This window comes from Cetorhinus maximus, chromosome 6 (genome assembly GCF_964194155.1).
Source record: "Cetorhinus maximus chromosome 6, sCetMax3.hap1.1, whole genome shotgun sequence".
NCBI classification, from domain to species: Eukaryota; Metazoa; Chordata; class Chondrichthyes; order Lamniformes; family Cetorhinidae; genus Cetorhinus; species Cetorhinus maximus.
Window position 1 is genome coordinate 122107684 of NC_135884.1, and position 23862 is coordinate 122131545.

Genomic DNA, 23862 nt, shown 5'->3' on the forward strand with positions numbered 1-23862 from the left:
AGGTACTGCCTCTTAACTTCATAATTTCCTTACTTTTAATTCTTCATCTTAGCATTAAAGCATCACCATCTTCTCTGGCTGCCAAAATTATGGTGAATGTTGCTTTTCTATTTAGATGTGAGATCTCCGAGGCCTAAATCCATTAAAGATTGGAATATCACTCTTATGTGGGGGGTGGGGATGCAGTTGGGGCAAGTTCTCAAATTGTTCCAAGATAGGTTACAAGAAGATGCTTGATATCTGATGGGTGAAGATCTCTAACTTCTAAATATTCAGCTGCTATATGCTCTTCCTCAATTTTACAATACCCACTGCATTTCATCCAATTGTCAAGCTAAAAAATGTGATGGAATTGTCAAGTGTCTAACTCACTAAATTGTATACTTCATGATACATATTTCAGTCACCACTATTCTTTGAGTGCTTTGCACATTACATTTGGAACAACCATATTTTTAATGTTGCTTTCCCTTTCTCACTTCCTTTCTCATTTTAGGATTTCCAGGCATCCAAAATGCCTTTCCCTGATTAAATTGTGTTGCCAAATATTTTTTGTAATTTAACAAAAACAAATGAAAATACTTATCTCTACGACAGTTAATATGATGTTGGTGTTTTGGTGGTGTGGAAGGGTAATATATTCCCTCTCGGGAACTACTTGATTCCTACTTGGTACATTCTTTTGACACTGCATGTGGGGAATTAGGATGGTAGATCTGGCTGTACCATTTAATATTGGTACACCAACCCAATAAGGTTACCTCTTCAATATGAATTTTAATAAGACACCAACACATTGTGCATTGTATTGCAAACTGATTTTGTACAATATTCATATTAATTCAAATATATCACTAAGTTAATACAATGGTAAGTATTTATGATAATTGCAAACAGCATTTACTTGTATATTACTATTAGTTTACAGAAATACAGAAGAAATTTGTTTTCAACAATGTCAAGAAATATATTACAACAGTTTGCATCTCCTGTACCATAAAATATTAACAGTGAGATGATGGGTACTTTCACTGTCCAATCTCTGCTGGTGCTACTTCCATCAACAGCTGCAGATGTTTGGTAATGGGCCCTGGAAACATAATTAAGAGGTTACTTTTTCATCAAAACAGTAATCCACATTCATGAACAACCCCATCATGCAACGATAATAAAGCTTATAAGGTGCTTTTACCAATGGTAAGGATGTCAAATGTTGGCTTTATGTGAAGTATATACCCAACAAAAATGAAAAACATTTTGTGGAACAGGATATATCTTTGTAAATATAGTTTTCTTCAGATTAATTTATCCAGAACTTAAAATCCATAATTTGAAAGTCTGGTAAGTCAAACTAAATAAAAGTAGAAAATATAATTTGTTGACTAAGATTCCACTTGGATAATCTGTTATTCATTGAAATATTACATTCGTCAACACAGATGTTACATGAACCAAAACAAAAAAATGCTGGAAAAACTCAGCAGGCCTAACAGCACCTGTGGAGAGAAAGACAGTTAATGTTTTGAGTCCCTGTGACCCTTCAGAGCTCTGAAGAAGAGTCATACGGACTCGAAACATTAACTCTGTCTTTCTCTCCACAGATGCTGTTAGACCTGTTGAGTTTTTCCAGCATTTTTTGTTTCAGGTTTCCAGCATCTGCAATATTTTGCTTTTATCCCAGATGTCACATGAGTTTGCAGAGCTTATACCTGAACAAAATATAAGGTCCAAAAGTAAGGTCTGACAAGAAAGATGAAGTTTGAGAGACAGGCTTCACCATCAGGAAATCATTGATATATTATAGAGTCATTATTACACAGTAGGAGGCTATTTGGCCCATTGGGTCCCTGCCAGCTCTTTATAAAGCAACCCAGTCACTCCCTGCAAGTTTATTTCCCTCAACTGCACATCCAATTTCCTTTCCAAATCATGATTTGTCTCCACTTCCACCCTCCTAAACAATGAGTCCCGGGTGATTACCACTTGCTTTGTAAGTTTGTTTTTATTGATATCACCTTTGTATCTCTTTTCCAAAACTTTAAATCTGTGCTCCCAAGATCTTTTACGATCAACAAATTGGAACAGTTTTTCTTTGTCTGCCTTATCTAAACTTGTCACCTCTATCAGATCTCCCCTCAACTTTCTTTGCTCCAAGGATAACAATCACAGTTTGACCTTGTAGCTAAAATCCCTCATCCCTGGTATTGTTCTAGTAAACCTCTACATGCTATCAAGGACCCTCACAGCCCATATGCATTACTAACTACCCACTCAATATGTCCTGTCACCTTCTAAAATCTATGCACCTGAACTCCCAGCTCCCTGTATCCCTGTACACTCTTTAGAACTGTACCATTTGGGTAGAACTTAGTTCAAGCAAGGCGGATTCCCCCTGCCCCATTGGTTGGAGAACCAGAAGGGCCACATGTCCCTTTTGTTAGGGAGGCCTGAGACAATTCTAGTGCAATCAGGCACTAATTAGGCCAGCCCTAACGCTTCCCATGTGATCAAGGCCCCCCAGAGGGCAGACATCCTGTCCCCAAGAGCTGCTGGCTGATGAGAGGCCGGGGTCTGTCACTGGGAGCGGTGGCTGCTGACGGTAATGTTCTGAGGATTTCACCAGGGATTATCACTGGATCCTTGAAGACAGGTGAATGGGGTGGGATGGGGGTTGTGTAGACGGATTGCAGTGGGGTTTGGCTCTTAATGTCACCCTTTTCCCAATGCTGGGTCTCTGGACTGGGCACTGAGTGCCTGTCAACCCAGGCACCCTGCTCTCCCCCCAAGCTCATCTTAATTAACAGAAACCTTTCAAGTTCCTGTTGATTTTTTCCCCTTAATTGTTCCTAGTTACTAGGAATCTCCTTACACTCTTTAACAGTGGTGTTACATTTGCCACTTTCCAATCCCCCCCCACCATATCTACAGAAGATTGGAAGATTATGGAAAGACCTTTTGCTATCTCCACCCCACTTTTAGCATCCTGGAATGAAAGCCATCGGACCAGGTGTCCTATCCACTTTAAGGATAGCCAGCCTTTCCAGTCCATCCTACCCATCAGTTTTCACCCCATCCATTACCTGTACCATCTCTACTTCTACTGACATTTTGTCAGCATCTGTTTCCTTAGTAAATGCCAATACAAAGCGCTTGTTAAGTATTCTGGCCTTGCTCGGTTATGAATCCCATACGTGTTGAGGAATTCTGATAAACGATCCACTAGACCATCTTAATCCCTACTTGATGTTATCAAATATTTTGTATAATTTTACAAAGACAAATGCTTCTGAAGTCTTTTAAATTTAAAATCATCTGTCCAATAAAACGATATCTCTTGGCCAGCCAAATGCCAGCAGCTGAAGAACGTGAAACCCAACAACTAAGTAGTTATTTATATCTATGTGAGCCATTTGATACTCCTGGGTATTTGAGCTGCTACGCTGATAAGCCTGCTGGGTAAGGGGCACAAACAGCATAATGACAACGTTCTCACCTTGTATTTTATAGGAACCTTCTGGTCAGCTCCATGGTTCAAAAACAACATATAGTTCACTAATTATGTTATTTAATTTCAAATGCCTATCTGACTTGTTCTGGAATTATTGATGCCATTAGCTTTAAACACAGCCCTGGCACTATATTGCAAACATTCATCATCTTTGGTGAGAAGTAGTTATATCTATCTGTTCAATCATTTCTCCCCTCCTGAGTTTCATACCATATCTTCTCAATGTCGTAATAAACTAGTTTCTCAGGGATCCAATTTTTTATACGTCTAAGGGTCGTTACTACCTCAACAAATGCCTCTATTTTTCTTCTCCCCTCGAGATGCTCATTTTTTTGTTTCTACTCTATAAGGAAATGACTGGCCATTGTTCATAAGAGTATGGCTCAGATATGGAATTGTACGATGAGATTTTAGCCTATTCTCATCTTTCACTATTGCAACACCACTATTAAAGAGATCATTAAGTTTAAGTAATAACACCAAAACATACATAATAGAGTCTTTCTCATATGAATCGATCCAATGTGTCCATCTTGGATAACTTCATATTCTGTTTGTTTTTGGAGCTTATATCTAGATGTCAAACTAGATAATATATAGTGATAATGAATAAATGAAGTAACAAATATTTGCTACTTACTCATTATTTTGCGAGTCCAGCTAAAGTGATAGTAAACAAACAGGACATAAAATATCAGTCCTCCGACAATAAATAGTGAACAATACAAGTATGCCCAATCTGGAGCACCAATGATTGGAGCAATAACCAAGTAGATAGCGACAATAGTGACCACAATCGGAAGAATTATGGGGACCTGAAATGAAAAAAAACAATGAGGTTTTAACAATACAAAGCTAAAAAAGGTTTGCAGGGTTCTTTTTGATCAGCCAGGTTTCTGACATGCAGAAACCCATCAGCATATTCAAGAGTCTCCAAGTTAAATGAAAAATTTAGGTTATCAGTTTGTTTTATGAGAAGAGCACACTGTATCCCTGCAGGGACATGTGCCACTTACATCGGGCTAGAGAGTTTAGGTACAGGTTGTCAGAGCTAAGACTTGGAAAATTGACATCCACAGAGTTACTGCTAACATTCAACCACCTGAAATCATGCAACTCAACAGGAAATTTCTGAATAAGCTTTCACGAAGTATGATGCAACTTGATTGTCTAACTTGGGCAGCAAAAGACAAAAGTTTGCAAAATGTCTGGTTGCCAGAACTAAATCATGAGTGATAGATTGTGGGTCAACGAAAGACCCTCTCAGAAATACTGACACAGCCCTGGAAGCATTTTGCATACTCACCACCTCAACTGAGCAACAATATTTGGTATGATGAGATCAAAAGAGGGAAGAAGGCATCACATGTAAAATAAAATATTGACTTTATACAATAAATCTATATGCTGTGAAAGAGGACATACTGTATTGGTCTCATGCTGAGTTCTAAATGAAGAGGATAATAAACAGGTTACTGTGTGTCCACTCAAAAATCAAAGTGTATTCTTGAGTTTTACAGAAGTAGTAAGAAGGATGATTTGAATAATACATTGAAGGATAAACTATGGGAGTGTTTGGTTGTAATGTTCACAAGTATATATAGATTCAATACAAAATGTTTCACTAATTGTATTGTGGACTATGACAAAACGCATTCACTTTTCATAATTTTCCATTCTCAGAGCAGCTGCACAGCCAGGTTTATTTGATTTTGGCAATGCTCAAAAAATACAATTGAATGTGAGTTTTTTCTGTATGGCCATACCACAGGTTAAATCTACAAAAGAGAAAAAACTACTCATCGGGCATTTGGAAGGTGACGTGTGCTAATACTTTGAAGGCTCAAACCCTGAAAATATTTAACGTTATGATTTTCTGATCTTGTAGCAGCACAAACTGTGGGGAATGTGCAGGAAATTGTATAGATTATATTTGATGCAGGAAAAGTCCCTGACCATTTTGATTTATTTTACTGATTGTCATACATATCGTAGGAGACAAATCTAGAACTGTTGAATATTTCTTCTGGAGAGAATGAAATTATTTTCTTATGAGGCACTACTCCATTGACTGAGCCTTGAATGCAGCAGGCAGCTTATTAGAAAATCATGGGTTCACTTGCCTGCAACTTCAATTTTAGATAATAGCTGTGTAAACCCTGAACATGAATTGCTGTATTAAACAATTTCAACTTGGTGAGATCAACAAATGCATAGTTTCTCCCACTGTTTATGAATGTGTCAATTCACCCAGAATAAACTCTTGTACAAAGTAAGCGCAAAGCTAGTATAGGGTGTGAAGTATACATTCTTTGGCAAGTTAAATTCGAACTACACTGTTGTGTGCAGCATTCAGCCGAACTAACAGTAAATATATAAAAGAAAAATACTGAAAATCTGAAATAAAAAATAGAAAATCCTGCAAATACTGAACAAGTTAGGCAACATCTGTGAAGACAGAAGCAGTTAATGTTTCAGGTCACTTTCATCACCTGTCAACAAGTTTATACCCAGCTTTACTTGACCCATTACCAATCCCTTTTGCTTTGCACCATCATCCTTTTTGATGTTTAATCATTCCTGACTTTCATTTTCTTCTTTCTGCCACTCCCCCTTTCCCTGCCTCTGTACTTAATTAAAATCTTTACATCTCTAACTTCAGCCAATTTTTATGAAAGACAAATTACCTGAAACATTAACTCTGTTTCTTTATCCACAGATGCTGCCTACCCTGAATATTTCCAGAATTTTCTGTTTTTATGCCAATGTTATATACTGGGGAAAAAACTTGAGAACAAAAACCAGTCAAGATTAACTTGGGTTCCTGAGAGATAAATGAATTTTTAATTGGTAACATTAATTGGAGTACACATAGTTACTTCCCTAAAGGAAAGAAGTGCCACATAAATCTAACCTTTACTGGTCTTTTCAGATCTTTTCTTGTAAATCTCATGACAATCAGGGAGAGTGTAGTCAGTCCATAAAAAATCCAGGAAGCAAAGCTGAAGTAGTTTATAAGGGTGTTAATATCCCCTGGAATTATATAGATAATAGATAGAAAGCCCTGAAAAATAAGAGTGCAGTATTGATTATGAGACTGAAGAATATTTACAATTGGATTCACATAAAATATATTACCAGGATATTTATCAGATGTTACATGATTCTAAAGAACAGAAAATTCATTAGTGATTCTGAAGAAATATTTTATCTACTCCACATACTTCTTCCATTGAACAGGAGTACCACTTAGTTGTCTTTTGTTCTGTATATTCAGAATGTGATGACTCATTTTTTATTGAATCAAAATTTTTGAGCAAACCCACTACAAACAGAAATTAGAACTGTTCTAGAATGTGTTGTCTTATTTTACTGCATTAGCTGTCAGGAGAGTAATGGAGCTCATTCAACTGTTTTGGCCTCCTTATGATGTGAAGGTACATTCAGAGAGCAACCACTTTGGTTTCCCGAAACATTATTGTTTTATCTAACAGCTTAAGACAGGCATCTATATACCTAGTTCAATCCTGATCAGAGAAGCCCAACTCCAGTCTTTTTCCCTTTTGCAGGACATTGATATTTGTATCCATATAGAGGTCAAATGAATGAGAAGGAATGTTAAGGTATCTACTAAAAGTATACGCAGCATGTGGGAATCTCTGGAATGCACTGCAGTCCGGATAACCATATCTGCAGAAAGTATCTGCAGCTTAGGCAACTTCAGCTTCGAGTTGCTGAGTTGGAGTCTGAGCTGCGGACATTGTGGGGCATCAGGGAAGGGGAGAGTTACCTGGACACTTTGTTCCAGGAGGCAGTCATTCCCCTTAGGTTAGGCAGGACTTTAGAGTTGGTCAATGGACAGGGAAAGGAGGGTGTGACTGAGAGTCAGTCAAGTATGGGGAACTAGCATGTAGTGATGGAAGAGCCTCAGTCCCTTACTTCACCCAACAGGTATGAGGTGCTCCCTACCTGTGTGGATGAGGAGAAGGATTGCAAGGTGGATGAGTAGACTGACCATGGTGAAGGATGCCATTCAAGTGGGGGAGAGAAGAGCAATATGGTAGTGATAGGAGACAGTATAGTCAGGGGGATAGATACTGTTCTCTAAAGTTGAGGGCATGAGTCCAGACGGCTGTGTTGCCTGCTTGGTGGCAGGATTAAGGATGTCTGCTCTGGGCTGGAAAGGAACTTGCAGTGGGAGGGGGAGGATCCCGTGGTCGTGGTCCACCTTGGGTACCAATGATTTAGGTAGGACTAAGAAGGAAGTTCTGCTTAGAGAGTATGCACATCTAGCAACTAAAAAACCAGAACCTTAAGGGTAATAATCTCTAGATTATTACCTGAGCCATGATCAAATTGGCATAGGGTAAATAAGATTAGAGAGTTAAATGTGTGGCTTAAAGATTGGTATGGGAGAAATGGGTTTCAATTCCTGGGGCCCTGGCATCAATATTGGGGAAAGTTGAGGAAGTGCCGTTGGAGCAGTCTTCACCTCAGCCGTACTGGGACCAGTGTTGTGGCGAGCCATGTAACTAGAGCAGTAGAAAGGCCTTTAAAGTAAATAGTAGGGGTGAAGGAAGATGTGATAAACTAAAGAGAAAGGAGAAGGTGAGAGAGCAGGATAACAATAAGGAAAATGGTTTTCAGAGTGTGGCAGGAAGGGCAAAGCATACAAATAAAAAGTGCGCCAGCTGTTAAGGCTAGAGATTGCAAAAATAATAAGTCATAATTAAAGGCACGCTATCTGAATGCATGCAGCATTTGCAACAATGTAGATGAATTTATAGCACAAATAGAAGCATACAGTATGATCTAATTGCCATTATGGAGACATGATTGCGGGGTGACCAAGGCTGGGAACTGAAAGTTCAAGAGTATTCAGCATTTAGGAAGGATAGGCAAAAAAGGAAAAGGGGGAGAGTCACACTATTAATAAAGGATGAGTGAGAAAGGATCTCAGATTGGAAAATCAAGATGCAGAATCAGTTTGGGTGGAGCTAAGAAGGGGCAGCAAACTTTGAACAGAACAGAAATGCTAGTAAAACTCAGCAGGTCTGGCAACATCTGTGGAGAGAGAAACAGAGTTAACGCTTTGAGTCCGTATGACTCTTCTTCAGAGGTAAACAGAAGTAGCAATGTGATGGATTTTATACAGTTTAAGAAGAGGTGGAGCAAAATAGAAGGTCAGGGATAGGTGGGAGCTAAGGAGAAATCAGCACCTCCTTTAGTCTTTAACATTAACATTCACTTTGTCCTGTGTCCATGGCATATTTGTCAAATTTCTCCTTAGCTCCCACCTATCCCTGACCTTCTATTTTCTCCATCTAGCCCACCCCCTCTTAAACAGTATAAAATCCATTACATTCCTACTTCTCTTTAGTTCTAAAGAAGAGTCATATGGACTCAAAATGTTAACTCTGTCTTTCTCTCCACAGATGCTGTCAGACCTGCTGAGTTTTTCCAGCATTTTCTGTTTTTATTTTAGATTTTTAGCATCCGCAGTATTTTGCTTTTAAATTCTGGGAGGAGTTGTTTATAGGCTACCAAATAGTGGTGGTAATGCAGGGCATAGTATAAATCAGGAAAATAGAGGTGCATGTAACAGGGGTGATACAATAATCATGGGGGACTTCAATCAACATATAGACTGGGCAAACCTAATTAGCACTAATGCTGAGGAGGATGAATTCCTGGAATGTATACTTGATGGTTTTCTAGAACAATATGTTGAGGAACCAACTAGAGAATGGGCTATTTTAGATCTAGTATTGTATAATGAGAAAGGGCTAATTAGTAACCTCATTGTAAAGGGACCTTTTGGGAAGAGTGATCATAATATCTATGTATTTTACATGTAGTTTGAAAGTGATGTAGTTAATCCAAAACTAGGGCCTTTAATCTAAACAAAGGAAACTAGGAAGGTATGAGGGAAATGTTGGCTGAGGTACATTGGGAAACTATATCAAAAGGTATGATGGTAGACAGGCAATGACTGGCATTTAAGGAATTAATACATAGTTTTCAACAAATTTACATTCCTTTAAGGTACAAAAAGCAAGTAGGAAAAGTGATCCAACCATGGCTAACAAGAGAAGTTAAGGATTTTATCAGATCAAAGGAAGAGGCATATAAAGTTGCCAAAAAAGTAAAAAGCCTGAAGATTTGGGAGCATTTTAAAATTCAGCAAAAGAGAACCAAGAAATTGATAAATAAAGAGAAAATAGAATATGAAATTAAACTCGTGAGGACCAAGAAAAAAGACTTTTAGAAACTTCTATAGGTATGTAACAATGAAAAGGCTAGTAAAGACAAATGTGGGCCCATTACAGGCAGAGAATGGAAAATTTATAATGGGCAATAAAGAAATGGCAGAGAAACTAAACAAATATTTTGTGTCTATGTTCACAGAGAAAGATACAAGAAACCTCCCTGAAATATTGGGGAGCCAAGGGACTAATGAGACTGAGGATGTAAAAGAAATTAGTATTTGTAAACAAGTAGAGCTGGTGAAATTTGTGGGGCTGAAAGTTGATAAATCCCCTGGACATGATGCTCTACACCCCAGAGCATTGAAAGCGGTGGCTGTAGAGATAGTGGATGCATTGGTGATCATCTTTCAAAATTCTATAGATTCTGGAATGGTGCCTGCAGATTGGAAGGTAGCAAATGTAATACCACTATTTAAGAAAGGAGGGAGAGAGAAAACAGGGAACTACAGACCTGTTAGCCTGACATCAGTAGTAGGGAAAATGCTAGAATCTACTCTAAAGGATGTGATAACTGGGTATTTAGAAAATAATGGTGAGATTGGGCAGAGTCAACATGGATTTATGAAAGGGAAATCATGTTTGATAAACCTATTGGAGTTTTTTTGTGCATGTCACTAGCAGAATAAATAAGGGAGAACTAGTGGATGAGGTGTATTTGGATTTTCAGAAGGTTTTCAATAAGATCCCACACAGGAGGTTGGCCAGCAAAATTAGAGCTCATGGCACTGGGGGGAAAATATACTGGCATGGATTGAGGATTGGTTAACGGACAGAAACAGAGAATAGGGATAAATGGATAATTCTCAGATTGGCAGGCTGTGACTAGTGGCATACCGCAACAATCAGTGCTTGGGCCCCAGCTATTCACAATCTATATCAATGATTTGGATGTGGGGACCAAATGTAATATTTCCAAGTTTGCTGATGACACAAACCTTGGTGGGAATGTGAATTTTAAGGAGGTTGCAAAGAGGCTTCAAGGAGATTTAGACGGACTAAGTGAGTGGGCAAGAACGTGGCAGATGGAATATAATGTGAAAAATGTGAAGTTATCCACTTTGGTAGGGAAAACAGAAAGGCAGAGTTTTTTAAAACAGGAGAGATTGGGAAATGTTAATGTCCAAAGAGACCAGGGTGTTCTTGTTCATAATCACTGAAAGCTAACAAGCAGGTGCAGCAAGCAATTAGGAAGGCAAGTGGTATGTTAGCCTTTATTGCAAGGGGATTTGAGTACAGGAGTAAGGAAGCCCTGCTGAAGTTGTATAGAGCCTTGTTGAGACCACACCTGGAATATTGTGTGCAGTTTTGGTTTCCTTACCTAAGGAATGATATACTGGCCATGGAGGGAGTGCAACGAAGGTTCACTAGACTAATCCTGGGGATGGCGGAATTGTCCCATGAAGGAAAGATTGAGGAGACTGGGCCTGTATTCCCTAGAGTTTAGAAGAATGGGAGGTGGTCTCATTGAAGTGTACAAAATTCTTACATGGCTGAACAGTATAGGTGCAGGAAGGATGTTTCCTCTGGTTGGCGGGTCCAGAACCAGAGGACACAGTCTCAGAAAAGAGGTAGGCCATTTAGCACTGAGATGAGGAGGAATTTCTTCACTCAGAGGGTGGTAAATCATGGGAATTCTCTTCCCCAGAGGGCTGTGGAGACTCAGTCATCGAGTACGTTCAAAGGAATTCTGCTTAAATTGCTCTTGAAGTGTATTGCATTCCAGAACACTACCATAACACGCAAACAAATGATAGTTATAGTCAGCTTTCAATGGTAATGCTCCAAGTAGGTTTCATGTGCAGGACTAGAATATGCAAATGCATCATTTTCAGAACAATCACTATATTTTCAACTATTTCAGAGACTTATCCAGAGTGTTTATAACATTTTTAATGGAAATAATGATTGATTTTCCATTGCTGCCCCTACTGTGCAATTCACCAACTTGTCTTACTATCATTCTATCATCATATTAGTACATAGCACCAGGCTATTCTAATTTTTTTAAGTTGTAAATGAAGCACAAATCACTTACATTGAATATGAGAGCAGGTGAAGGTGTTAAACGTTTGATGTTGATGTATGACAAAATCTTAACCATGTGGCCCTCACGGGCTGTGACAAACGTAAGTCTGTTAAGAAAAGATAAAATCAAAACAGCTCTGCAAAATATTTACGTTTCAGCTATCAATTAATTTTAACAATCCAAAGAAAGCTTGCAAGAAAGTATTTTGTATAGACTGATGAGGAACAAGTGAGTCTGTGCCTGTTTCCCTTTGCAATATTAGCAGAAAGAATGTTTCTTTTTTTTTTCACTTTCTATTGCCACATAACAGATGTTCCCAGAGCCAGAAGCAGGTATCTGGCTGAGCCATTGGATATGATTGACATAGATACTGAAACAGAGCAAGGGGTAAAAAATATAGAAATAAACCTGAGTTGGTAACTGGGAAAGATGAGGGATACAGCCATTTGGTAACATAAGATATGTGATCTTCCTTCACAGGGAACTTTTTTGACAAAATTAAATCCTCTTAATTCCTGGCTGAATAAATGTACCCAATGTAACAGAAAGTGATTGAGCTGTTTTTCAATTGATAAATTGAATACAATATATTATTTGAAGTACACTCTCTCTTATCTTTCTGACTAGTGTAAACTGGAAGGAACCTATCCCAGTGCTGCTCATCTATTCACTGCCATCACCCAGAGATTGCAGATTGTGGTCAGTGTAACATTTGCCTCCTACAGTGAGTCATCGTGGAATTGCTCGATATAGAAGAAGGTGCATTCTAACCGCTGCAATTAAAATTAGAATTATAAGAAAAATATCACAGAATAGAATCATAGAATGGTTACAGCACAGAAGGAGGGCATTTGTCCTGTCATATTCATGCTGGCTCTCTGCAAGAGCAATTCAGCTATTCCCACACCCCTGCAATTTTTTCCTCTTCAGATAATTGTCCAATTCCTTTTTTAAAGCCACAATTGAATCTGCTTCACCACATAGTCAGGCTCTGCATTCCAGATCCTAACCATTCACTGCATAAAAAGTTTTTCTTCATGTTGCCATTAGTTCTTGTGCCATTCACCTTATATCAATGTCCTCTTGCTCTCGACTGTTCCAGCAATGGAAACAGTTTCTCCCTATCTACCCTTTCATGACTCCTCATAAGTTTGAACACCTCTATCGAGTCTTCTCTCAGACTTCATTTTTAAGGAAAACAGCCCCAGCTGCTCCAATCTATCCCAAAATATTAGGAACTGATGTTCATTTACACAACAGAATTACAAACCTGCCTCTCCACAGTGGGTTATTTGGACTCCTGTAAAGCTACACAGTTAAAATTGAAGCAGGTCTGTTAATGGGTTTGGGTTGGTTTTCGCATTTTTAATGATTTAACCCCTCTCCCACACAGCATGATGGTTTTAAAAGTTTCACCAGCCCTCGCCGCCCCCCACCCCCCGCCCCCCCACACCACTTGCCCATTGAAAAGGAAGGGTTTAAAAAAAAGTCAGAGCACTGTATTTTAAATTACTGTCTTGCCTTTTTGAGAAGCTAGCTCATGAGTAGCATTTGCAGTAGCTTGGAAGTAGATTACCTGTAATCTCAGCCAGAGATTAATGTGGTACAATGAAACCTAAATGGAAAAATGTATTTTTGTTGTTTTAATAAAAAGTTTCTTTTACCTGCCAGCTGTGAAACAGGAACCATTTGCAGCTCCAAAGGTAGAAAATACAACAAAGAGTGGAACTAGCCAAGAGGCCGGTGTGAGGACCCGATCACCAAAAGTCTATTGCAATAAATGAATCATGGACAATGTCACAAATTTTCCAGTTACAATGGCAAAGAATTTAGAAAGAGATTTATTTTCATATGTAATTATGGTTATTGTAATATATAGTGAAGTTTGTAGCTTTAAGTACAATATTAAAACATTATTGCTTAAAAAATTATAATTCAAACAACTTATTAATTTACGAAGCATACTTTGAATTATTTCCCTTTTAAGTCATTGACTATCCTTATGCACTGTGAACTGAAACTTCATTAGAGATACTTGTGCATACTTACCTGATGAAAAGGTTGTTGTCTATTTATCTTGCAGCTTTTAATGTGACTACTTGCAAATGGCTATAAGAGAGTCAATATAATATCCTTAACTGAAACTTCAGCTGAGTTTCATAAATTGGAATTTTGGCACCGGCAGCTCACAACAGTGTTGGAAAATTATTCTAGAACATGGCAACTTTTTCCACGTCTTTTGGGCATGATCTCAAATCCATTTGTAATTGGGAAGATCCATAAATAGATTAAGGTCATTACTAGGTAATATACATTTAGATCCTGGTTATTATCTGCACAGAGTCTCTGGAGGAGCTATTTGATCTGCTTATGGGAATGTATTGGACTTTCTTCTGTTTGTTACACAGAATCTTCACTGCATAGTGGAGAGATGATCCTGATAGGTTTCTTTGGATGATAATAGGTTCCTATACTCAATCCTATTGAATATTTCAATGACATTTTATAGAAAAGAGGGAATTTCAAGACAAAAATCAGGAAAGCTGGACAATGTTCTGAAGAGGAGTAGGTTACAAATCCAGTTGTGACATACTGGTTGTGATACACATCTCTGCATGCCTATAACAATATAAAGCTATTGGGATGTTACGTTTACACATTTTTTAACAAGGCTAACAGATTCTGGAAATTAGAAAATGTTCCCATACATTTTTAGTTCAGCTCTTCTAATGTCTCCCCTTGTGCTTCTCATCTAAATATGCATTGAACTCCAGATTTTTTCTGAACTATTACATTCAATTGTAGAATTTTACTTTTCATTGTGAACTTCAACACTTTATATACATTTCAGTCAATCAAAGTTTAAAATATTTGACTATATGACTAGTGATGAATTTCCTTCTATATTCCATTATGCTTTGTAGACTTGGGAAACCTTGATACAAGAAACATGGGTAAAATGATACATGATCATTTCATGTTTAAGTTAATTCAGCTATGACTGTCAGACCCATGTTAAATGTGTTCATCGCTTCTTTACCGTAGAATTTTAGTTTGGGGTGAGAAGGGACCTTACCATTTGTATCTATGAAAAAATATTTATAAGATAAAACCTCCATTATTAAGGAGGTTATAGCAGCATACTTAGAAAATCATGATTTGATCAGGCAGAGACAACATTGCTTTGTGAAAGGGAAATCATGTTTAGATAATCTGTTCAAGTTTTTTGACAAAGTAACATTCAAGGTAGATAAAGGGGAACCAGTAGATGTCGTATACTTGAATTTCCAAAAGGCATTTGATAAGGTACCATATCAAAGGTTACTACTCAAGGTAAGAGCACATGGCATAGTGGGTAACATATTAGCATGGATAAAGGATTGGTTGGCTAACAGAAAGCAGAGAGTCAGGATAAATAGGTCTTTTTTGGGTTGGCAAGCTGTAACTAGTGGAATGACACAGGGATCAGTGCTGGATCCTCATATATTTACAATCTATATCAATGAATTGGATGAAGGGAGCGAATGTATGGTAGCAAAATTTGCCAATGACACCAAGATAGATAGATTAAGTTGTCAAGAGGAGGTAGAGAATCTGCAAAGGGATATAAACAGGTTGAGTGAGGGGGCAGATGGAGTCTAACATCAGTAAATGTGAACTTGTTCACTTCGGCTGGAAGAATAGAAAAATAGTATACTATTTAAATGGAGAAAGATTGTAGATCTAGGCGTCCTGGTACATGAATTACATAGAGCAGAATCTTCGGATTGGCGAGCGGAGGCGGGCCGACGCATAAAATGATGTGCAGTGATGTTGGGCGTGCATTCGGTTCTCAGTTCAGCGGGCATGCAGCCGACTCCACTGCGCAGCCGACTCCACTGCGCACCTGCCGAACTGTCAAAGGCCTATTAAGGCTATTTAAAAACTAATTAAAGTAATTAATTGAGCTGCCCGTCCAACCTTAAGGTTGGTGGGCAGGTAAAGAGCTCAGGCAGCCTTTGCATTTATTATGAAACCTCATCCAGGGGCGGGATGAGGTTTCATGAAGGGTTTATAAATTAAATAAATTTTTTAATTAAAGTTCATTGACATGTCCCAGCTCATGTGTCACTGTCACATAAGGGGAAATGTCTTAACAAAATTTTTTTCTTCATTAAAATTTTTAAAAATCACACTAATCTCCCTGAGGCAGCTCTGCACCTCAGGGAGAGTTCTGCGCTCTTTCGCATGCATGTGCAAAGGAGCGCAGGCCCCGACTCAGCCTAGTCCCCCCGCCCACACAGGGAGTGCTCAGCACTTCCAGGTGCGCATCACTCTGGGCGGGTCTTAATTGGCCTGTCCATGCAAAATGGCGGAGCCCAGCTGATTGCAGGAAGCAATCAGCTGCGCGCTCACCCACGCCCGCACCCACCTAACCCCACCGACGGGGAGAAAATTCTCCCCATAAAGTTAGGTCGCAGGTACAGCAAGTGATTCGGAAGGCAAATCAAATGCTTGCATTTATTGCAAGAGGAATGGAATATAAAAGTATGGAAGATTTACTACAACTATATGGGGCCTCGGTGAGACCACATCTGGAGTACTGTGTACAGTTTTGGTCTCCTTATTTAATAAAAATATATAATTGCTTTAGAAGTAGTTCAGAGGTTCACTGGACTCATTCCTGGGGGAGGCGGTGGCATAGTGGTATTGCCACTATAGTGATATTGTCATTGGACTGGTATTCCAGAGAACCAGGGTAATGCTCTGGGGACCTGGGTTCAAATCCCACCATGGCAGATGGTGAAATTTGAATTCAATAAAAACCTGGAATTGAAGGTCTGATGATGAGCATGAAACCATTGTCAATTGTCATAAAAACCCATCTGGTTCATTAATGTCCTTTAGGGAAGAAAATCTGCTGTCCTCACCTGGTCTGGCCTGCATGTGACTCCAGACCCACAGAAATGTGGTTGACTAGGGATGGGCAATAAATGCTGACCTAGCCAGTGATGCTGACATCCTATGAATGAATAAATTTTTAAAAAGAGGATGTCTTATGGAATTTTGGAGAAGGAGAGGTGATCTTATAAGATCCTGAGGAGGCTTGGTAGGGTGGATACCCAGAAGATGTTTCCTCTTGTGGAGGAGACTAAGGGACATAGTTTAAAAACAAGGAATATTACTTTTAAGATGGATACAAGGAGAAACCTCTTCTCCCAAAGGGTTATTGGTGTGCGGAATTCTTTTCCCCAGAAAGTAATGGAGACTGGGTCTATGAATTTATTCAAGGCAGAATTAGACAGATTTTTGTCAGGCAAGGGAATCAAGGGTTATGGGGAGCAGACAGGAAAGTGGAGCTGAGACCACAGCCAGATCAGTCACTGAATGGTGGAGCAGGCTTGAAGGGCCAAATGGTCCACTCCTACTTCTTTGTTGCTTTGAGAATATATATAAAATATATGAAACATTTACTTGAAGTAAATGGAGATGTTTTAAAATAAAACATTTCCTGAATCCACAGCCATTAAATAATTTGTTTCATATACCATAATGAATATGGGCTGATTGGTCTCAATTGATTAATCTTAATCAAAGACCCTGAACTCATTTTGTTCCACCAGTGGATTCTGTGATAGCGGCAAACTTTCAGTTCCTTTGTGACTTCCACTTTGGACTGTAAGAGGACTTTAGTACATAGGAGGGTTATCACGCTCTCCTTTAATCAGATTTCCTCTTTCAGGCAAATGATCTACAGGACACTGATGCAGCCTCTCTCCTATCTTCACTAGACAGAACCATAGAAAAGTTATAGCACAGAAGGAGGCCATTCAGCCCATCTTGTCCATGCCAGCCGAAGAACACCCGAGATATGTGATTGCACCTAGTCTCTTTACAACTTTTCACCAATCTTCAACATCTCCATCTAATTTTTGGTATCAAAAATAGCTTCTTGTTACTGGTTTAATACGGACAATCTGTGCTTTTAATGAGTTCCTCTAACAATCTCTCTCTAAATCATGGCAGAAGAATGAATCTTAAACCCCAAAGAATACAGCCTTGAAACACACTCAGTTCAGTTCCATGTATGAAATACTCCTGTAATTTCTCACCATCACACTGTTTAGGCTCACCGTTCATGACACAATTGAGTTGTTCTTTTCATTATTTTCTGGAATACCATTATTGGAATTGCAGGCAGTCCAGAGAAGGTTCACTAGGTTGATCCGAGGTATGGAGGAATTTTCTTATGAGGAGAGATTGAGTAGGTTGGTCCTGTACTTATTGGAGTTTATAAGAATAAGAGGTGACTTTATTGAAACATATAAGATTCTTAGGGAGCTTGACAGGTGAGAGGTTGTTTCCCCTTGTAGGAGCCTAGGACCAGAGGGCATAACCTCAGAGTAAGGGGTCACCCATTTAAGGCAGAGATGAGGAGGAATTTCTTCTCTCATAGGGTAGCGAATCTGTGGAATTCTTTACTGCTGAGGGCTATAGAGGGTGGGTCATTAAGTATATTCAAGGCTGAGATAGACAGATTTTTAATCAGCAAGGGAATCAAGGGTTATGGGGAAAAGACAGGAAAGTGGATTCGAGGATTATCAGATGAGCCATGATCTCATTGAATGGCGGAGCAGACTCGATGGGCCGAATGGCCTACTTCTGCTCCTACGTCTTATGGTCTTATGGAATAACTAGTCAGTATTGCTGAAAAAAGAGACATGCTGTCAAAGCTTTTCTTCTTGCGCTCATCAAGATGGACAACAATGCCAAATTTCAAAGAGAGCAACAATTTATACTGCATGAGAAAAGGGTGCTGATTGGTTGGCAAGTCAGCTCTGATTGGTCAAGCTACGCATGTTCACATATATAGACCTGTCCTCTACAGGCAAAAGGTCCATGCATTGTGCCTTTTTGAATTAAACAAAAGCATGGGTGAAATAGTTTCCTGGTGTTTTCTTCATGGCAACACCTCAACCAATCAGTTAACTTGCCAACAAATCAGCACCTTTTTCTCATACAGTATAAATTGTTGCTCCCTTTGAAATTTGGCATTCTTGCGTCTGTCCTGATGAGTGCACAGTGAGAAGCTTCAACAACATGTCTCTCTTTTCAGCAATACTCAAGTTCTGTACTACCAAACAACTTTAATAAACTAGTCAGTTATAATTTAATTATTTCTTGCCAAATGATGAGATATGTTTGGTAAACACATACTGATGTTAGAGAAAAAAGATTTTTTATGTGTACATTACTTTGCTAGTATCAGTCATATACGTTTTGGTTGTGATTCTGGAAAAAAACAAGTACACAACTTACTGTTAAATTTCAAGTATTGTTAATATTGGTTTAGTCATATTCTGGGAAATTATATACATGTATCATTTTACATTTTAAGTAAGTTATATTTAAGTGGGGATGAAGTGTAGTATTTTGCATAGCTGCCTCTCTGCTGGGGAAGTGTAATGAAAGTTAGTTCAACAAATGCAAATATTGCCCTCCTGTTCAAAAGAGGGGAGAGGGATAAACCAAGCAACTACAGATCAACTTGACGTTGTTGGTGGGGAAAGTATTAGAGACAATAATCTGGAAAAAAATTAACTGACATTTGGAAAAGTAAAGGCTAATAATGAAAGTCAGCTTGGATTTGTTAAAGGCCAATTTCTTTGAGGTGGTTTAGAGGGTTGAATAAGTTAATGCGGTTGATGTATAAATAAACTTTTGAAAGGCATTTGGCAAATTACCACATAATAGACCTGTTAGCAAAATTAAAGTTCATGGGATTGATGGGACAGTGGCAGCATGGATACAAAATTGGATAAGGGACAGAAAACAGAGAAAATGGTGAATGGTTGTTTTCAGACTGGGGGGAGGTATACAGTGGCATTCCACAGGGATCTATGTGAGGATCACTGCTCTTTTTAATATATTGTATATATATTTGTGTAGATTGGGCATAATTTCAAAGTTTGCAGATAAACTCAAATGTAGTAAACAATAACTTCTGGAGAACTTGAACTGGTGAAATGGGCAGAAAAATGGCAGATGAAATTTAACACAGAAGTGTGAAGTGATATATTTTGGTAAGAAGAATGAGATGAGTCAATAGAAATTAAATGGTGGGATACAGGAACACAGAGACCTGGGGGTTGTATGTACACAAATCTTTGAAGGTGGTAGTAGAAAAGGCTGTTTTAAAAAAAGAGTATGTGGGATCCTTGGCCTTATTAATTGAAGTATAGAGTACAAAAACAAGAAAATTATGCTAAATCTTTATAAAACACTGGTTAGGCCTCAGCTGGAGTATTGTGTACAATTCTGGACACCACACTTTAGGAAAGATGTCAAAGCCTTAGAAGTGATTTGCTGTAAGGGACTTCAGTTACATGGAGAGGATGGAAAATCTGGGGCTGTTCACCATAAAGTATAAAAAGTTGAGGAGATTTAACAGAGATGTTCAAAATCATGAATTGTTTTGATAGAGTACATAAGGAGAAATTATTTCCAGTGGCAGTTGAGTCAGTATCCAGAAGGCACTGATTGAAGGTGATTAGCAAAAGAGCCAGAGGCAACATGAGGAAACATTTATTTTACACATTATGTTGTGATCGAGAACAAACTGCCAGAAAGGGTGGTAGAAGCAGATTCTGCAGTAACATTCAAAAGAGAATTTGATGAAAAGCTTTATGGAAAAAAATATGCTACAGACTGTAGGGGAAGTGCAGGGGAGTGGGATTAATTGGACAACTCTACCAAAGAGCCAGCACAGACACAGTGACCGGAATCTTCCAGCACCACCCACCACCCACCACCCCCCACTCCTCACCCTGCAGCTGGTTTCCCTGCAGCGGGGCTGACGTGAGGGGCTGGAAAGTCGAGTGGCTTTCCTCTGTGTTGTATCATCTTATGATTTCTTCTGAAGACATTTTTTAAAACGAGTATACACTACTTACCAGATTCAAATCCCTCCCTTTCCCAGAATAATACAAAAATCAAATGTATTTTTTCCTCTACATCCTTGTGCATTTCCAAATCCATTGTAAACCGTTCACTTTCTTCACAGTAAGTTCCTTACCTTGACTGCAGCCATTGTAATTTTGCTTCTAAGAAGTTGGCCTTTCAGTTTTCAATATTGTTTCATTCAATATTGCCCATCTACCAGAAACCATTCACTTTAGCCAAGTTATTAAAATTCTGTATGTAGATAAGTGTTTGGATTATTTCAAATAATGTCCCAATAGATGGTATTGTTTTTGGCTCTTTTGCACCATTGTCTCATTCAATGGCCCAACAATACTTCCTGTAAGCAGATATGTCCCTTATTATCTGAAGTCTGTATCTTTTCACCTTCTGTTCTCGCAGAGTGTATGATCCAGGAACTAATAATTATTCTATTTGCAGTACTACTATTGGATTAAGCACTTGCCTTGTGCTAGCTAGAAAATCATGTTCACATTTGCCAGGCAAATTGTGCACAGATCAATGATTTAGCTGGCCAAAACAGCTAATCATATTAATTTACTAAATCAGATATGGCTATGAAAATAGAAAACCTGATTATAACTAGAGAAGAAAACATCTATGATTGATGTACAACTCAGCAGCAGTTAAAACAACGTTCTGTGTGATGAATACTAATAGTATGCCTTATTGTGAGGCTTGGTGATAGCATAACTCCAGGTTTATCTCTTACACAATTTCATGCAAAATGTTAAAATCAAAGGCTCACAGTTTTCTCATCAGATCAGATTTCAAAATAAAGCAAGAACTAAATAACCACAGCCTGTGGCTTTTATTCAATATATTCATTGGAGTAGCATGTAATTGGTTTGAAATAGGAAAACAGATGGTTTTTAAACATTATCAAAGGTACAATCGGATTACACTTCGTAAATTTAGAGCAGCTGATGGCTATTTCATGGAAAACCATTTTTCACAAATATCAGTGCATTAAACCAAGGCAAAGTCTGTGTTCACAAATTCCCAGACAAACACTTTCCTCACTTAAATATGGTAGCATATCATGCTTTTCACTGTGATTGAGGTACTCCTTTGAAAAGTAGCAATGATATTAAATAGAATGAGATGACTAGGTTCACTGGAACACAACTGTACAATCTGATGACAGCAATAATTGAAACACTCTCAGAATAGGGGGAGGCGGTGGCATAGTAGTATTTATTGTCACTGGACTAATAATCCAGAGACCCAGAGTAATGCTCTGGAGAACGGGAGTTGAATCCCACCATGGCAGATGGTGAAATTTGAATTCAAGGTCTGACGAAACTATTGATGATTGTCGTAAAAACCCGTCTGGTTCACTGATGCCCTTTAGGGAAGGAAATCTGCTGTCCTTACCTAACTGTAGACCCACAGCAATGTAGTTGGCTCTTAAATGCCCCAATTAGGGATGGGCAATAAATGCTGGTCTAGACAGCAACACCCACATCCCAAGAACGAATTTAAAAAAAGCATCTCTCAAGTAGACCTTAGTGAGCTACTATTGTCTTAGTTCTTTAAAAGTGATCTTTAAAAAAGATTTGGAAGCAAAGGGTCAGTGTATTCTATGATAATCTGTCTTGTTTGTGAGGACTCATGTCGGCCATTCTCACCTGTGAGTCAGGAGGTTCTCATTTAAGTCCCACTCTAGGACAAAAATCAAGGTTGACACTACACTGCAGTACTCCACTGTCTGTGTTGCTGTCTTTTGGATGAGACGTTAGATAAAGGCCCTATTTGATCTCTCAGGTGGATGTAAAAGAAGTCGTGGCACTCTTGTGAAGAATAGCAGGGGCATTATACCTCGTGTCCTGGCTAATATTTATCCCGCAATCAATATCACATGGCAGAATCATCCCAGATTTGCACTAAGTGTGGTACTGGACGTGAAAATAGTTGTTTTACCCGCCAGGCACAATGGCAGGTTTTTGCACTATATCGACCCCTCTCCGCCTCATTAATTATGCAGTCACAGGAAACACGCCGGATTGCTGGTGGCAGGCCTCCGATTGGCCCACCATGCCATTACCTTGCCGCTTCCATATTTAAAATGCATCTGCATGCACGCTTTTCAATGGTTGCAGCCTAGGACTGTTCCACTGAAAACATGGCCCCAAAAGCCAGGAAGATTGCAGTCCCCCAATTTAGTGACGCGTCCCTGGACACCAGGGAGGCCTGCTGCAAAGTCCTCTACCCCCTCTCTGGCCGGAGGAGGCCCATCAATCTCACCACTCCCGTTTGGGAGGCGGTGGCAGTGGCAGTCAGTGTCAATGCTGCACACAAGAAGTCAGTCATCCAGTGCAGAAAACGGATGAGTGACGGATAAGTCAACCATCTCATCAATCTCAACCCACCCACTCACAAGCCCATCACACATTCACTGGCATCTCACTCACTGCCAGCTCAAGGGACATCACCACTTACACTCTCACACACACCCTCACATCTCCATCTGGCTTCACCTCCTCTGGAGATGGCTTCCTCATCCTGTCCAAGACTCCACTCAGCACACACGCACGTCTGCCATCCTTCTCATTTGGCCTGGCATGCACCTTGCTCACCCTCTCTCCATCCGTCTTTATGCAGGACAAGATCGCGCACAATTGCCAGGAGAGGTCCCAGACCTGGGGTGGAGTGCTGATCATCAAGGTCCTCACTCCATTCATGTGTCAAGCATTGGAGCTGGACGGAGAGGACGTTGACCATTCCTGCGACGAAGTTGAGGTTGGCGGGAAGCACTCACGTGAGGATCCTGCACCACTCCATCCCTCTCTCAACGTTACTCTGAGTCCACTGTTCTGTGTTCAATGCGGCTGCCATGCACTAATTATCTCCAATTTCTCTCCTAGGCACATCTGACACGTCGGCCTCGGGCAACCGTGACCCCCACCCCAGCGCTGAGAGCACCTCAGATGAGGATCCTGAGGGCAGCACTGTTGAAGACCCATCACAGTGCTCATCCATACCCTCCACCAGTGCAGCGACACGCACCTCAGTGGGACCTAGATGTAGAGTAGCCTCAGGGTCACAATCTGGTGAGCACAGCACACAAACTCTTCCACAGCAGGCGGAGGCAGGGA

General features: G+C 39.4%; 1 protein-coding gene across 1 annotated transcript in view; it reads right to left on the minus strand.

Annotated features, from left to right (window-relative positions):
• Nucleotides 1-293: 293 nt before the first annotated feature.
• Nucleotides 294-23862, minus strand: part of slc7a9 (solute carrier family 7 member 9) — a 60842-nt gene continuing 37273 nt past the window's right edge. Inside the window, exons 7-11 of the mRNA XM_078544412.1 lie at nt 13468-13571; nt 11813-11909; nt 6423-6572; nt 4149-4323; nt 294-1090 (exon numbers count right to left, since the gene is read on the minus strand). Of these exons, the coding sequence (XP_078400538.1) occupies nt 1029-1090; nt 4149-4323; nt 6423-6572; nt 11813-11909; nt 13468-13571 (588 nt within the window). The 3' untranslated portion in view covers nt 294-1028. The remainder of the gene's footprint in view (nt 1091-4148; nt 4324-6422; nt 6573-11812; nt 11910-13467; nt 13572-23862) is intronic.